The sequence below is a fragment of the Capra hircus genome, chromosome 7 (genome assembly GCF_001704415.2).
Source record: "Capra hircus breed San Clemente chromosome 7, ASM170441v1, whole genome shotgun sequence".
Classification (NCBI taxonomy): domain Eukaryota; kingdom Metazoa; phylum Chordata; class Mammalia; order Artiodactyla; family Bovidae; genus Capra; species Capra hircus.
The window spans coordinates 1,701,673-1,718,849 of NC_030814.1; the positions used below are offsets into that span (position 1 = coordinate 1,701,673).

The 17,177-nt window shown below is 43.5% G+C and overlaps 1 protein-coding gene across 1 annotated transcript in view; it reads right to left on the minus strand.

The window, feature by feature from the left end:
- Nucleotides 1-17,177, minus strand: part of MAN2A1 (mannosidase alpha class 2A member 1) — a 194,625-nt gene that overhangs the window by 12,887 nt on the left and 164,561 nt on the right. The window contains 4 exon segments of the mRNA NM_001289106.1: nucleotides 339-533; nucleotides 9,561-9,691; nucleotides 12,217-12,358; nucleotides 15,143-15,276. Of these exon segments, the coding sequence (NP_001276035.1) occupies nucleotides 339-533; nucleotides 9,561-9,691; nucleotides 12,217-12,358; nucleotides 15,143-15,276 (602 nt within the window).

Here is a 17,177-nt window from a genome sequence, read left to right on the forward strand (position 1 = left end):
GACACCAGCAGAGCTGACCTTCAGGCCTCGTCCTCCTTGCTCTCACACCTACTAGTTATGTGGCCTCAGGCCAGCTTCAGCTTCTTTACCTGTGGACAGAAGCTGATTCTTCCCGACCTGCTCACCACACAGGACTGTTACGAGGATGAAATAAGTCTAAGGCTATTCTCTAAGCTCTACAGCACCAGTCAGACAGAAGGTGTAATGATGCTGCCTAAAGGTGAAGCGCTCTTAACCATTCCCTGAAGCAGAGCAAAACTCAGTTTTCTTACTCCCACCCCCTTACACCAAGTATAATATAAAAAGTCAGTTTTTCATAGATATACCTGGGGACATACCTTCGACTGCATTGTCCTCAGATTAACCAGGTGAATGTCACAGGGCAAAGGTGACATTAAGGGAGAGAACCCACCCAGCAGCTGAAGGGTGGGCACAGGGGCCTTTTCTGTCATTGGGAAGACAGGGTGATTCAGGAAAGAAGAAGTTATGTGGCTAAGGAGCGAAGGGTAACTGACTGCCTTCTGGTCTTCTTCCTGTCAAGATAAAACAAGAATGCGGAACAGTTAGATCTCTGCAAGCCTCAGTATTAACTACATCAGCAGGCAGGGTTCAGACAGGAAAGAAATATCAAAGTATATTGATACTTTGGTTTCACTATATTTTATAAATAAGTTTAGACAATGCACAGCAGATTACCAAGTTCAGTTCTAAGCAACAGAAGAAAACAGTGTCCACTTAACATTAACTTCCATGGTTAGAAACATCTCCTCTCCACTGCTTTAAAACTACAAGTCTCGAGGACATTTTCCACATTCTAGGACAAGGAATTACTTTATATGAAGATTCTTTCTCAGTCTACCACAAAACTCTTAAAGTGGACAGATTAGGATTTTCATATATCTTGTACATCATCAAATGTTATCTCTTTTCCCTCAGGTTTTATCTATCATATTCTCATGGTTTCATTTATACATTTGACTAGACCGTGAAGTTATGTACCAATCCAAAATTATGTTCTATAAGTTCTATATATAGAACTTTGTATGAAAATTCTTTATATATATGTTCTAAATATAAAATATATAAAGTTATGTTCTACCCAATGATAGGATTTTTTTAAAAAATCAAAATAAATAAGGCTTTAGAATAACACAGGTAGCATATATCTCTACCACCTATTTTCTTTGAATTTGGTAAAATCACTGCAGATGTTTCGCTTTACTTTATTCCAAAAGCTGGAACTGCTGCATCTGTTACAGAATAGTTATCACACGTTTACACGGTTTACAATTACTCAGTATAATTTCAAAATACTTTAGTCTTTGCTATGGTGTGTGGTTACGGATAAGCATTTCAGCACGTTCAAACATTAAGTAAATCTACCAGGACTGGGGACTATACATATGGTAGATGACATACACAATTAATAAAATCAGTGACTAAGTCGAATCTTAACCAATAATGTCTAAGGTGTAAAAGCAGACCCAGAAAAGCACTAAGAAGAAAATGTAATTTTCGTAGAAAGGCCTTGTGATCACCAAGAACGCTCGGGGACATTTCCATTCTGCATCGTGTTTTTGGAAATGACTATTTCACTGATATCTTCTGATTTTGCATATGTTTTAATAGATGGCTCAAATAAAAGGTTTGACAACCTATCTGTGTGAAAAGACAAGATTTATAGAAGACAAAGAGCTTAAAATTCAGAATGTCAGATCAGCACTGAACAGAGGGTGTTAGCAAAGAGTGGTGAGCATCTTGCCAGCAGCAAACTGCAGATGACATTACAATTCATACTATGAATAGAGAAAAAAAAAATGAAGGCAACAGAGGGACACTACAATATTAAGAGACTGACAAAAAACATTAGGTAAAAATATTAAGTTAAAAATTTATCCATCCCACATTCCTTTTTAAGGAAAGATTAAATAAAGTATGTACAATAATATTCTTCAACAACACTGAAATTTAATGCAGCCTGTAGAGTAACATGAAGAGAGAGGGAACATTTTCAACAAGAAGCTTTAAATGGACTCAAAGATCAAAGGGCTTCATAATCTAGGTCAGGACTGCTGACAAAACCACTTTTGAGTAATAAAAGATAAAAGCTTCTTACAGAAAGGAAAACACCTGCCTTATCAGATTCAGAGGCATTAAGTCCCTTCTAGGTCAAGATACGTTCAGAAACAGCTCTCTGGCTTTGTTCTACGCTCTTGGAGGAACCCTTGGACACTTCAGTGAGCTGGTCGGACACTGACTGATAGATTATCCATGCCTCAGAAGCAATAATGTGCAAGCCAGCGCTCCTGCAGACCCGTCAGGTCTCCTGGCCTCCAGTGTTTCCCCCAGATTGACCAGACATCAGAATGGCCTGGGAAGCTTTTATGCAACCTAGATCCTTGGACCTGAACTGAAATCTACTGAATCAGAATTCTAAGGAGAGAGGCCTGGGAAGGTCAAGTTAAAATACCCCAAGTGACGGTCACAGTCAGGCCCACTCTGCTCTACTGGCCTGTATGATACAGCAACTGCCACCGCAGCACCCTCCCAACCTTTCAGAGCAAACAGAGCTCACTCTGGAATTAAAAGTATAAGCCTTACTGTTTAACTAGTTTAGGATGAAAAAAAACAGATGCAGACTCAGGAGCACGTTAAGGAAAAGTCTTGTCAAACAATACAGTCGTGAATGTAAGTACTTTGGGCATGCAAGAACTGTGCTATTTATGTCCTAAGCAGGAAAGGAAGAGAAGTTTATGTAAGAGTATGGCTCAGTGCCAGAAGAGCCCCGAGAACACAAACACTTCTGGACGCTGGCCAGGCTGGATGAGGCAAAGACTCAGGCAAAGCACCACGATTCACACGCCTTCGTAACAGCTCTATAGCAATAAGGGCTCGACAATATATCTAACTGTGAAGCTCTCACTACTTTGATTAACCTCCTAGAAAGGTAACCTTTCAACCATAACCCTGATGATAAAATTTATAAAATAAACTTGCTATAGGAAATTCTACATGTTTGTGTAACCTATAAACCAATGTCACAATGAATGATATACTGCTACTACAAACACTGCTTGGTTTCTTGCAGGTTGGGAGGTTTCAGACTATCTATGTCTGGCTTTCTCTCTGCAGCCTACCCGAGATTAAAGAGAATTTCTAGCACATTCTGATGCAAACCACATTAAGTTGAGATCTTCTCCACTGGGTTTACGCCCTTATTTCATTAGTCAGAACTTCTTGCCAGGCTCCTCGGTGCCCCTCATTAAGCCCACTTGAGTTATCCACTGCCTAAACATCAAAGCTTTCCATTTCATCTACATAAAAACCTGCTAAATTATTAAGAAAGAGATCATTTTTAGTCTCCCTTGTTTATCCACAATGACCCGACATAATGAGGACCAGATGTTGATGATTGATTAATTAATTATTATGTTAATAAGTGATGCAGTATAAACGAATGAGAGAAAATTACTGTAGGAGAAAGAATGGGGTAAAAAGACAAACAGGGAGAAGGAGAGAGAAAGAATGAAAATATACAGAGTGGTAAGATTTCGGGTAGAGCTGAAGCCTAGTAATATATGGGCCAAGCTACCCTGTTAGACATAGAAAACACCCTCTCCCACAACACAAGAGACGATCACCAGATGGTCAACACCGAAAGCACACCGAGTATATTCTTTGCAGTCGAAGATGGAGAAGCTCTGTACAGTCAGCAAGAACAAGACCAGGAGCTGACTGTGGCTCACATCATGAACTCCTTCTTGCCAAATTCTGACTTAAATCGAAGAAAATAGGGAAAACCATTAGACAATTCGGATATTACCTAAATAAAATCCTTTACGATTATACAGTGGAAGTGACCAACAGATTCAAGGGATCAGATCTGATAGACAGAGTGCCTGAAGAACTATGGACGGAGGTTCGTGACATTGTACAGGAGGCGGTGATCAAGACCATCCCCAGAAAGAGAAACGCAAAGGCACAGTGGCTGTGGGGAGGCCACACAGACAGCGGAGAAAAGAAGAGACGCGGGAGGCAAAGCAGGAAGGGAAAGATCCGAATGCAGAGCTGCAAAGAGTAGCAAGGATATAAGAAAGTCTTCCTCAGTGATCAGTGCAAAGAGAGAGAGAAAAACAACAGAATGGGAAGGCTAGAGATCTCTTCAAGAAAATTAGAGATACCAAGGGAACATTTCACGCAAAGACGGGCTTGATAAAGGACAGAAACGGTAGGGGCCTAACAGAAGCAGAAGATATTAAGAAGAGGTGGCAAGAATACACAGAAGAACTAGACAAAAAAGATCTTCATGACCCAGATAATCACAATGGTGTGAACACTCACCTAGAGCCAGACATCCTGGAGTCCAAAGTCAAGTGGGCCTTAGGAAGCATCACTACGAACAAAACTAGTGGAGGGGACGGAATTCCAGTTAAGCTGTTTCAAATCCTGAAAGATGATGCTGTGAAAGTGCTGCACTCAATGTGCCAGCAAATTTGGAAAACTCAGCAGTGGGCACAGGACTGGAAAAGATCAGTTTTCATTCCAATCTCAAAGAAAAGCAATGCCAAAGAATGCTCAAACTACCACACAATTGCACTCATCTCACATGCTAGTAAAGTAATGCTCAAAATTCTCCAAGTGAGGCTTCAACAGTATGTGAACTGAGAACTTCCAGATGTTCAAGCTGGATTTAGTAAAGGCAGGGGATCCAGAGATCAAATTGCCAACATCCGCTGGGTCATCAAAAAAGTGAGAGAGTTCCAGAAAACATCTATTTCTGCTTTATTAACTATGCCAAAGCCTTTGACTGTGTGGGTCACAAGAAACTGTGGAAAATTCTGAAAGAGATGGGAATACCAGACCACCTGACCTGCCTCCTCAGAAATCTACACAGGTAAAGAAGCAACAATTATAGCTGGACATGAAACAATGGACTGCTTCCAAATTGGGAAAGGAGCACGTCAAGGCTGTATATTGTCACCCTGCTTATTTAACTTATATGCAGAGTACATCATTCAAAACGCTGGGCTGGATGAAGCACAAGCTGGAGTCAAGATTGCCGGGAGAAATATCAATAACCTCAGATATGCAGATGAGACAACCCTTACGGCAGAAAGTGAAGAGGAGCTCTTTAGAGCCTCTTGATGAAAGTGAAAGAGGAAAATGAAAAAGCTGGCTTAAGACTAAGATCATGGCATCCAGTCCCATCACTTCATGACAAACAGATGGGGAAACAATGGAAATAGTGACAGAGTTTATTTTCTTGGGCTCCAGAATCACTGCAGATGGTGACTACAGCCATGAAATTAAAAGACCCTTGCTCCTTGGAAGAAAATCTATGACTAACCTAGACAGCATATTAAAAAAGCAGAGATATTACTTTCCCGACAAGGTCCATCTAGTCAAAGCTATGGTTTTTCCAATGGTCATGTATGTATGTGACAGCTGGACCATATAGAAGGCTGAGCGCCAAAGAACTGATGCTTTTGAACTGTGGTGTTGGAGAAGACTCTTGAGAGTCCCTTGGACTGCAAGGAGATGAAACCAGTCAATCTGAAAGGAAATCAGTCCTGAATAGTCAATGGATGAACTGATGCTTAAGCTGAAGCTACAACAGTTTGGCCACCTGATGTGAAGAACAGACTCACTGGAAAAGACCCTGATGCTGGGAAAGACTGAACGTGGGAGGAGAAGGGGATGACAGAGGAGGAGATGGCTGGATGGCATCACCGACTCGATGGACAGGGGTTTGGACAGGGGAGGCCTAGTGTGCTACAGTCCATGGGGTTGCAAAGAGTTAGACACGACTGAGCGACTGACCTGACTGACTGCACCAGACATGTCCTGGCAGCTCCACATGGTATTAAAACAGTGTTTGTTTTTCAGTCCTCTCAAGAAAAACAAACAGACCCAAGAGATTTCATATTTAAAATCATCAAAATGACTACAGTAATGAAAACTCATCTGGATACTTTATTTTTTACCCCAAGCACTGGGAAATAAAGTCCCAGTGGGCCCCCACCTCGAGTGGAAACAGCCATCTGGGGCTGCGCTGTGGCTCTGACGTGGGCCAGGCAGCAATCCTCATGTTCAGCAGACCCTCTGGTCACCTAACGTAAGCTTCTCCCTTGAACCTGACCAGCCTCCTTCTTGGTATCATTTTCCGGAGCACACTCAGCACGTGTGACTGTTACCTGATAGCTCCAGAATTCCTCTCCTTATATGTAAAGGGCTGGTATCCAGAAGCAAAAGGCCCAGCTGCAACACACGAGCACCTCCCGAGCAATGATTCCTAGTTCCCCTTTACTATTATTCTAGTTGCCAGGAGGAAGGGGGTAGGGAGTAGGGGTCAAAGAAATAAATCCTAAAAAGTCAACGCTAATGAGACAGTTTCTATCTTGTTCTTCTGCTGAGCCTTGGGCATCATTACTGTGAAAGACCCCACAGAGTCGTAGTCCCCGCTGGGCATCTACTCCTCTCCCCGTGATATTTATCGTTCCAACCTTGTTCTCACTGCCTCTGCAAAGGACTTGAGAACAGGATGCTTCCATTTAGTCATCCAGGATTATCACCATGAGGCTCCAGCAGGTTCAAAGCTTCCCACTAAAAAGCCTGCCTTCCCAGGGAATGTCTCCCCATGTCAATTTCTACCATTAACATTTTAGTCATTAGTCTGGTTGAAAATGAAAACACTTTCAAGAAAACTTAAGTTACGTGATATGTAACATTTCTTAATCAAATGTCATTTTAATTAATTTCACTAGAAATTAAAATGTTATCTTCTCTTCTCTGGTTCATTTTTTATTTAAAAGAAACTATTGACTTAAGCCCAAGAATCTATAGTTGAGCAAAAGAAGAATTTAACCAAGATAGGATTATAAAAACTTTGAATCAAACTGAAATCAATCACTATGCAAAGAGTTTTGAATGAGAATGAACAAATTATTTAACTTCTAAGTGAAAGCTTTATAGAGCTGACATAAAAAAGTTCTTACTGCCATAGTTAACAGAAGTTTTGTCAAGAAGTCAGTATCTGTGGAGAGAAAAATCATCAAAGCCAGAAACATTTCAGAAGCAAAAGATAGTAGCTGCCAGCACCCAGACAATGATTTTTCTATGTCATTTTAGTTCTAAAACTAAGCTATCTTGTCAGTAATTGATTTAAACCATAAGTCCCAAGAACTGGTATAAATCTTGACATCTAAAATGGATATTAAGACCTTTTTCCTAAAAGATTCTAAATACGGACAGAATTGTTTGCCTTAATTAGCTGCTGCCATTTCACTGAAGCAACCAGTATTTTATTTATAAGATGCCTACCGCGGGCATGGAGCCGGGCGGGGCACACGCAGCGGAGCAGACGCGCCCCTGGAATCCAGGGGGCAGAACGCGCGCGCGGCGACAGGCAGCGAGCAGTGACTGCGGTGAGGACAGCGGGGCAGCGTGCTCTCCCAGCTCAGGCCCTGCGGCACTCGTGTGCTCACGCACGCAACACACTGGGTGTCTGCTGTGCCAGAACCATCCTAGAAGCGGACGGAGATGCGACTCTCAAGCCCACAGGAGGCAGAAGGACAATGACCACACACACACCACAGAGAACACGTGCATGATTCTGAGGGCGGCTCGAATCCGGTCAAGCCGCAGAAGCTGCTGAAGGAGACTCAGATCTGAACGCCTAATTACGAAGAACCGCTGGGTGGAGACTGAAAGGCGTGTGTAAAGCTGCGGGGAGGGCCGGGTGCCCAGGGGCCACTGAGGACTGAGGGAAAGCAGCAGGGAGACCGCGCATCAGTAGAGGAGAAGGCGGGCCAGGTAGGGCCGCGAGCACCCGGCTCCGCGAGCCACTGTCGGGAGCAACGCGAAGGCAGAGGCGGGAAGCAGGGCTTCGAAAACAAAGCTACTGCTCAGTGGGTTCAGAGCAGACGGGCAGAAAGAAGCCGGCAGGGTGGGCGCGCACAGCCGCCCTCCAGAGAACACAAGGGGCTAGTGAGAATTAGCAATCAAGTGTGTAGATCTGAAGTATTTAGGCAGCGACACAGCCTAAACGAAGGTGAAGGCTGCTGTGCGGAGAGAGCAGGTGGGGGGAATGTCCACCAAGGATGACCCGCAGGGGTCGGCGCTGCTCGGAAAGCAGTGCCGGTTATCAAGAGAGGGGGCGCTTGGAAGGGGGCGATCAGGACCGTGGCTCTGAGTGTGTCAGGCTTGAGATGCCCTTACGAATGCACAAAGAAATGCCAGGAAGCAACCAGACGGGTGGGTCTCAAGGCGAGGGGTGAACCTGAAGCGGAGGAATCACACACAAAGCGAGGAAAGGGAAAGGCCGGGGCTGAGCCTGGAGGGCTCTAGTATTTAAAGCTGAATACAGAGCTATCGGAGAGACAGAGAAAGAACCGTCCAGAGGCAGGAGAAAACCCAAGTGCGCAGGGCCCCCGGGAGCCCTGGCGCGGCAGTGTTTCAGGAACGGACAGCGGCCAGAGTCAGATGCTGTTGCGGGAGGAGATACGATGGCGACCGACCACGCCTGCTGGGGCGAGCGCCGGAAGCCCAAGCCTGCCCGGAGCACAGCGGCACCGGGGGGAGCGACGGCGCCAAGCCAGCCCGCAGCCCAGCCTCAGCGCGGAGCGGCCGGTGCAGGAAGACGCGGATGAGGGGCTGAGCGTCAGCTGCGTGCGGGTGTGCGCTTAACAGAACATGAATGGTGCTTACAAGCCAGCACAAAGGCTGCAGGGGCAGGGCCGGGGACGCAGGGAGGGTGACTACCGAAGGGTCCTGGGGAGGGCGACGGGTTGGCCCCGGGATGGTGGAGGACCGGCCGAGGAGGAGAGGAGGCCAGCACAGGGGGAAGGAGGCGGGGAGCAGACCCCCGGGGTGCAGCCCAGGGAGCCCTAGAGCGCCGCTCCTCTGCAAGGCGGACGGGAGGCCCCCGGCTGCAGAGCAGCGAGGCCTGGCGGTTGGTGCAGAGAGCCAGAGAGCAGAGCAAGGAGGAGGGCCGCGTCGGGGCCCTGAAGTGGGGGCCTGCAGCTGAGGGCTCTGCGGGGAACTGGTGTTGCCTTCTCAAGAGTATATTGTCAAGTGAGTTCAGGCCCAACAGAGTCTTTGCCAGACTCTGCACAGAATGCTGGATTTCTGCTTTGAGAAGTGAAAGCTGAAGAAGAAAGCAGACAAGTAAGCCCACTTTCAGTAGAGGAGCCTAGACTAGCACCAGGGCACTGAGGCTTCAAGCACACCCCACTGACCAAGCCTAACCTCCTGAGCATGTGGCGAAGCTCCAGTCTTTAAACTGAACTCTTGTTTCTGTCAAAGTAATTTCAGGAAATTTCATCCAAACTGATGGCTTAACATTCTTTTATATCTACATAATAAGCAAAACAAAAAATAAAATGCTTAAATATAAATCTTACATGATACACATAACTGAAGTTCTCTTTCTTGTGAATATAGGCTAAGTCTAATATAAAGACATCTCAATATCAGAAAATGCAAAAAATAATAAAAGTATAAGTTCACATTTTTGGATGGCAAAGAACAGTCAACATTGGAACATGAGAGCGATTTCCTACCATATTCACACTTCTTTTTTCTAGAAGTATTCGAAATAAATTAGCTGTAATCTTGTTATCATGGACGCCTTGCTCAAGGCCACGATTATCATCCTGCATGAGTCTTCGGTCCATGATAACTTCAATCTGACCTAGCAAACAAGGAGACAGACAGGCCAGGGTTATTCACTGCGCATCTCACAGACACAAAGCAGAGTCTAGGTCCACGCTTCCCCTCCAGCCGGGGAAGCCACGGGGTTCCTTCTGGTAACAGCTCAGCGCATTTAGCATAAATTCACAAAACAGGATTGTATTTCTCCTTGTCTTCATCAGCATTTTGTAAAATCTAGTAAGAAATTTAAATGGGACAGAAGAGATCAAAATGAAAGTAAAACTTTAAAATATTGATCGAAAGAGTAAAGTCCTCCAAAATTTTTAGCAACAGCATTTGGAATTGAAAAATGTTTATGAGGTTCATTAAGAAATATATGTATCACACATGGAGTAATAAGAAAATACAGAGGACAGATCTAAAAAGGGTCTGAAGTAACATTTTAGGTTACTTGATGTGTGGAGATTCTCTGAAGCCCGAGGATTTGGGGACACCCACTGTGTAACCCCTGCCCTCTCTGATACTGCATCAGTGATTTCCCAGCTGTGTTTTCTCCTTTGGCTCAAAAAGCTGTTATATTTGGTTCCTCTATTTGCTATGCAGTAACTCTACAGCTCCTCCAGCTTCAGCTATGACTCTAATGGTTAGGTCACGAAATTACAAACAAACGAAAATCACCAGAGACATATTTACATGTCTATGATTATACCAAAAAAACCCATTAAAGTTATACTACTTTAAATATATTGGAGAAGGAAATGGCAACCCACTCCAGTGTTCTTGCCTGGAGAACTCAATGAGCAGAGGAGCCTGGTGGGCTACAGTCCATGGGATCACAAAGAGTCGGACACGACTAACACACACACACACACACACACACACACACACTTAAATATATGTATTCACCTATCCATCCATTAATATTTGCTACTGTACTGAGCAATCACTTGGAGTAAAAGGAAAATTTATAGAATGTGTTAGTAACTAGTATGCTCACATAGGTAGACCAACTCTGGTTCCGTCCTTCCAGTTTGGGTAACCAGTACATAAAGTTATCACGGAGGGTTAGCGCTTCCGTCGTCACTTTCTCCACACTTTGTAAGACAGTTGTCTAGAAGGTGCTCCTCAGGCCCTGGGGCTAACTGTCCCCATGCTTGTCTCGAGTTCTATCACTTCACATCCAAAGCAGTCTATCAACCTCCCGGTCCTTTCTAAGTCTTCTCCCTGACTTCAAATATTAGCCACACACTATGCGGCACGGAGTAAGCTCCTCGCCTATACGCAAACTGCTTTTATGTCTGTAGTTACGCAAACTGCTTTTATGTCTGTAGTTACGCAAACTCGAGGGCACCTGGGTGTCTATCGCGGGCTCTTCATCAGAGAAGTGAGACAACACTGTCACGTGCATGACTGCTTGAACCCTAAGGTCTAGTTCCCTAGGCAGAGCCCAAATTGGGGAATTTTAGGCAGGGCTTAAAAATGAGTAGCTCAGGAGTCGAATCTGACACCAACAGGTTTTCCATTCTGATTATTAAAAAATTATGTCAACATTTACAGAATGGGAGACTTCCTGTAAAATTCCAGATGGGCTTTTTGTAAAAAGCTGAAGAAGGTGGCAACACTGGGCCAGTTCCCCAGGGCCACAAGGTCTGCACACCAGGGGGGTGCGCTCTGCAATCCACCCAAATCTCAGCGCTCCCTACCGGATCCCCGAGGTGAGGCCATTCTTATTTTTATAACTGCATTCATGTCTTCATGACCTGCTCTCAGGACTTTGTGTAATGAAGGCCACAAGGAAAAATGATAAACAGCAGAGTTTTCTGTGTGTGGAAGTACAGAAGGCACGCATGTGCCCAACATGAAATGGAGATGCTAGGCAAGTGCACTCATTTATTACCTGCCCAGCTCTAGGACACACTTGTCTTAGCAACCCTTAGTATGTGAGCAAAGAGGAGCAACTGACATGTAAAGAGTTAAAAACAGGTACTATGAAGGACAAGTCCCCCAGTAGAAAGTTTCACAGGAAACAGCCAGCGTCTGCTGTCTCTTTCCTCCCTGCCCCCGTTTCGGTCTGTCTGGCGTCTGTGCAGTCGGGCCTGCCGCCTCTTTATCGACATGTCCGTATCATCTCTGCTCCCTTTCTCCTTTCAGGTGGCAGCATCCTAGGAGGACGTGACTCAGAAAAGGACCTAAGTCTGAAGTGCAACTTTCCCCTTTTGCAACCCTGGTTAATTTATTAATATCTGAGCTTCAAATTATCTAAACTTAGTTTAGTCAGAGTCTGAATTGCCATATGCCTTCAGTCACAACAATGACAGAATTTTGCAAACAATGGGCTATTGGGGAAAGCAAATCATCTTTAAAAAGCATCCGTCTTGCGAGCTTTTGGGTCTGTCTTCATCTGAAGGTCGAGGGAGGGTATCATTTTATGTCAGTCTCACAAAGCTCAAAACTAACTGACAGTCTGGTTCCAAAAAGAAAGAGCTTGTGACTGAGGAAGACAGCTAACACATGACCAACCGAAAGTGAGACCAGTAACGGCCAGAGAATCTACAGAGTACACACCACTTTTCAGACTCGAAACGCCCAAAGACTGAGCAGAGAGCAGAGTCAAGCGGCGCTCGGCGTCCTGGATATATGCCATTGTAGTCATGGGATAGACGTTTGCTTGAAGAGGCAATTTGCTCATTGTCACTCTAGGTTGAATCTGCAAGACCAAACAATTATCGTTAAGAAAAAAAGAAAATTCAGTGATACTTACACATGTACTTAAAAACATTAACTATTGACTACAGATGGCTTTTTTCCCAAATGGAAAAAGGTACAGCACCTTTCTTGTCTAACAGAGCAGCTAACTGAGAAATTAAAACATTCTTCAAGATGAAGAAAAATCTTGAGCATCTTAGAAAATTTTTAAGTGAGAAAGATAGAACTTATCTAGATTTTTTTAAATAGGCATCGCTATTTAAATCCAGAATAAAAGTCCTTAACAGAAGTCTTCTAGCTCTCCATACCTGCATAAAGCAAGTTATAAAGGTATTAAGTATTCATTTCTCATCTAATTCTAACATACTGCTTTTGTAATGAATGCAAAGCCTAAGAGCTCCCTATCCCCTTTCAAGAAAGCTTTAATAAATACCACACATCTCGCCACCATATCCTCTAACATACTATGTTGTAATAATCAAATGCATTTTTATATTTAAAAACTATTCAGTGCTTACTCTTCTTGTTTAGCTTCAATGTAGGCAGTTCCAAATTCCAGTTTTTCTTGGTTTAGTATCTGAGTGCATGAAATACAACTCTACCTTTAGTTTTTGAGAGAGACTGATAATGAACTAAGCTGGCTGGGTCAAGGAGACTCACTCAAACCTTAGGAAGAGATGTCAAACAGAGACTCTATTATCGGAAATCTTACTCATACCACATAAAAATGTCATGTCTTCTTTTAAACTCACGAAACTTTAACATGGAACTCAGAACAGGAGAAGAACAATGTAAGCATAACAGATAACATGCACTGAGTGCCCAGTAACACCGGGCAGAGTACTGGGTATTTCACAAATAGGATCTTTAATCTTCACGACAACCTTGCAGTAGGCCATCCAATTTACTGGTTCTCAACAGAGTCTCCCCAAATTCATGCTCACTCAGAACCTGTGAATGTGATTTTATTTTGAAATGTGGCCTCTGCAGATATAACTAAGTTACACTGGGTTGGGGTGGGTGATAATCTGAAGAACGGTATCCTCACGAGGAACGGGGAACCTGGACATACAGACATGCAGAGTCACAAGGAGATCTCGTGAGAGCAGAGGCAGGACCCGCGGCGATGCACTCCGTGCAGTGTGCAAGGCACGGAGCGCCAAGGACTGCCAGCGACCACCAGGAGCCAGAAGAGGCAAGGCCACCCTTTCCTGGAGCGGACCGAGGGGCAGGCCCTGGCTACACCTTCATTTTGGCTTCTGAAGTCCAAAACTGTGAGGGAATACATTTTTGTTGTTTTAAGTCACCCAGTTTGTGGCAGTTTATATCACAGCCCTAGGAAATTAACAGCCTGGTAGGGGAAAAAAACAAAAACAAACAAAACCAAAAAAACCCTGTAAAATGTTTTTTAAAAAGGAAGGAAGGAAAGCTAGCTAGCAAGAAATCGCCGATCCTGATCTTCATACTCCAACTAAGTTTATTCTTAAAAAAAAAAAGACATCTGAAACAGTCACAACTGTGCAGCTGTTCCCCTCCTCATTCGTGGGTCTAGATTTCTAGTTTGGCCCAAGCAACTATTATTTTCAAAGCATAAGAAATGGCCTGTTCTAAAAAAGAAGCAACGTTTAGCTTACAGTCTTAAAAATAATGTTTTCCTATTTATTAATGTGCTCTATCTTTGTAAAGAAAATTCACATTTTCATTTTTACTGTTTTTTCATTCATGTATACACCCACATATACAAATTATTGCTTCTGTAGGACTTAGAAAAGCCTTTCTTTTGTACACAAGGAAAATGAATCACCATAAAGCCAGGGCTTCATCTGAAAGCCAAACAGCTGTAGTAGAATTAACAAGTTAATTTAAAATGCATGCTGCAATTTTTATGCTTTGCAAAGGTTTAAATTTAACTTTTGCAGGAAACTGTAGAAGAGAAAATTATCACAATCCTTTCCACTCATCCCAGTTGAAAATCAGAGTAATAGCATTTGTGAAATTATTTCTATTCGTAGTCAGAAATTTCGAAAATGCTAATGTCTCAGAGACATGCTTATGTTTTCTATAGTATTATTTCAAATATATGTTGTTACATACATATACTCTGCATACAGATTTAGGTAGCAATCAAAAGAGCTCTAGTAAATTAGAGAAATGAAAATCTGAAAAAAATTTTATGAATCAATTTTCCCATTACTATTTCAAACTATTTCACAAACACTTTGATTAAATACAGCTATTCGCATTTCTAAACAGAGAGATGTTTTTATCTTCACGTGTCTATGTACACATATATGTGTGTGTGTATAAATGCACACACACACCAGTAGAGAATGATTTCCTGGAACTGGAAAGAGCGCATTGTTAAACCACACATTTAAAAACATATGTGGAACAAACTAAATACGGATAGACCAATTTCTTGTGAGGAAATAAAAGGTATACTCTATCAATCCATAATTAATATTAATATTTCCTTTTACTAGAAAAATTCATATATATTTTAGCATCAAGGTATTTAACATGCATAGTGGTTCCCAAATTTTCCTTTGAGAAAACAAATCCTTACAAATAGATGTTTTACAAAATAGCCTTGCAAATATTTTGTTCTATCTTTGAAAACCTGGTTAGATACAGAACCTAAAGTGTCTGTTAAAATTCAGTTTTATTTTAGAAATAATTTGCAATTAAGTATATTTTTTCAAAGGATCCAAAATTAACTTGCCTGTTATCATATATAAAAGGTATATACTATAACCATCATTTAAACATTTTAATGGAAAATTACCTGGTATCCATTTAGGTCAGTATAAAATCTGTTTTGGCTGTTGATGCCAGAAGAAATTCTCATTGCAATCTCATAGTTATGCTCTTTTCGGATGTCTACAATATTGGAAATCTCCACAGACTGTCCTTCTACTCCTAAATTCAAAAGAATATTTACATTAAGATGTTGGGAAAGAATGAGGGCAGGGTGCCAGAGGATGAGACGGTTGGATAACATCACTGACTCAATGAACATGAGTTTGAGCAAACTCCAAGGGACAGTGAAGGACAGGGAATTCTGGCGCGTTGCAGTCCATGGGGCCGCAAAGAGTCAGACATGTCTTAGTGCCTAAACAATACATTAATAAAAAAAATGGCCCCCTTTGTCTTACATATACTATACAGAACGCCTTCCAAGGTTACATGCATTTCCCTGTTTCCGACTTTCTATCTTCACCATCCCTCATACACTGAACGGTGTCACAATTCATCTTTTTTAAAAGTCAGACCATAGAAAACATTTACTCAGATCACATCTAACTCAACAGAAGGATTAAGAGGCTGGAATGAGCTACAGGTACATGAAATAAAGCATGCAAATGACTCTGCGGGGAGGCACCGAGGGGAAAGATGACGCTGAAGGACAGCAGGTCAGCCCACTGCAGGCTCGCCCAGCACTCGGCTGAGCTGCCACCCCCAGCAGGGCCACCCAGGGCTGCTGCTTCACCAGGCCATCTTCACACACCAGGAATTATGAGCAGGGAAATTTACACTCTGCTGGTTCAAGAGACAGCATACTACCGTCGATGATCTCTCTCCGGAAGAGAGACAGGGGATCCAGCGAGACGCCTTCTGGCTGGAACCGATACTACCGTATTAGCGCTTGCGGAGCATAATCTGGAGAGCGCCCCAGAACTTCAGTCAGCTTTAACTGAGTCTGGTATCTCTCAGGATCCCTAGTTATAGAGCGATTCATTTTGCCCTTTGCTATATAAAGCAGAGAGAGGAGAGCTTCAGAAAGTCCCAGATGTAGGACATTTTAATTTTTATTTTGGATAAGCCTCAAGTATTTACTAATTTCTATCTGTCATGCTACCCTAAGTATATCTTCAGGTCCGTGGTGAACCCTTGGGCCTATTTCAGAGCTGGAGGGGAGTTATAAATAAATGGAACACTTAATACAGTTAAGTGGGTAGAAAAGATATCGCAGGATCTTCTAAGAAAGACAGCAATTAGCAAAGTGGTCAAAGTAGAAAGACTGGCCACATACAGCTAAAGCTTTCTGAGGCTCCTGGAGCCCGGGACACTTTCCCACAGCTGTGACTGGTGACTCAGCTCTCCCCTTCCTCACACACAACCTGTCACCCCGCTGATAGCCAGCACCTCTTTAGACACAGAGGGCTGTCTACAGAAGCACAGCGAGGGGAGAAATGAAGTGAGGAAGACTTTTTTCCAGGAGCTAAGAAGAAACCCCAGAGCTTACAGAAGGTGGCAGTAAGCAGAAAGCAAGTCTGAATATGCAGGATTTGAGGGAAAAAACATACATGCAGCTGGCTTAAGCATCACAGGTTTATGTGAAAAATGCACTGTCAAGTGTACACCATAAATAATAACATGGTGACAATACTGAACGGGCCACAGCTTCCACTGATATAGTGTTCAGAATGCTCAGAGATTCTCTTCCGGTAGTGTTGCTCTTCTGACTGAACAACCTCACCAGACCCAGCCTCACTGTCTCACGATGACGAGCACATCTTCACGGGTGGAGGAAGGAAATGCCACTCCCCCCCTGCTTTCTAGGCTTCCCAGGAAAGCGGCGCTAGTGGTAAAGAACCCACCTGCCATCGCAGGAGACACAGGGGTACAGGTTCGATCCCTGGGTCGGGAAGATCCCCTGGAGGAGGAAATGGCCACTCACTCCAGTATTCCTGCCTGGGAATCCCATGGACGGAGGAGCCTGGCGGGCTACAGTCCCTGGGGTCGCAGAGAGACAGACGTGACTGAAGTGACTCAGCACACACAAAGCCACAGTGTGAGCCACTAACCTCTACTAGTCA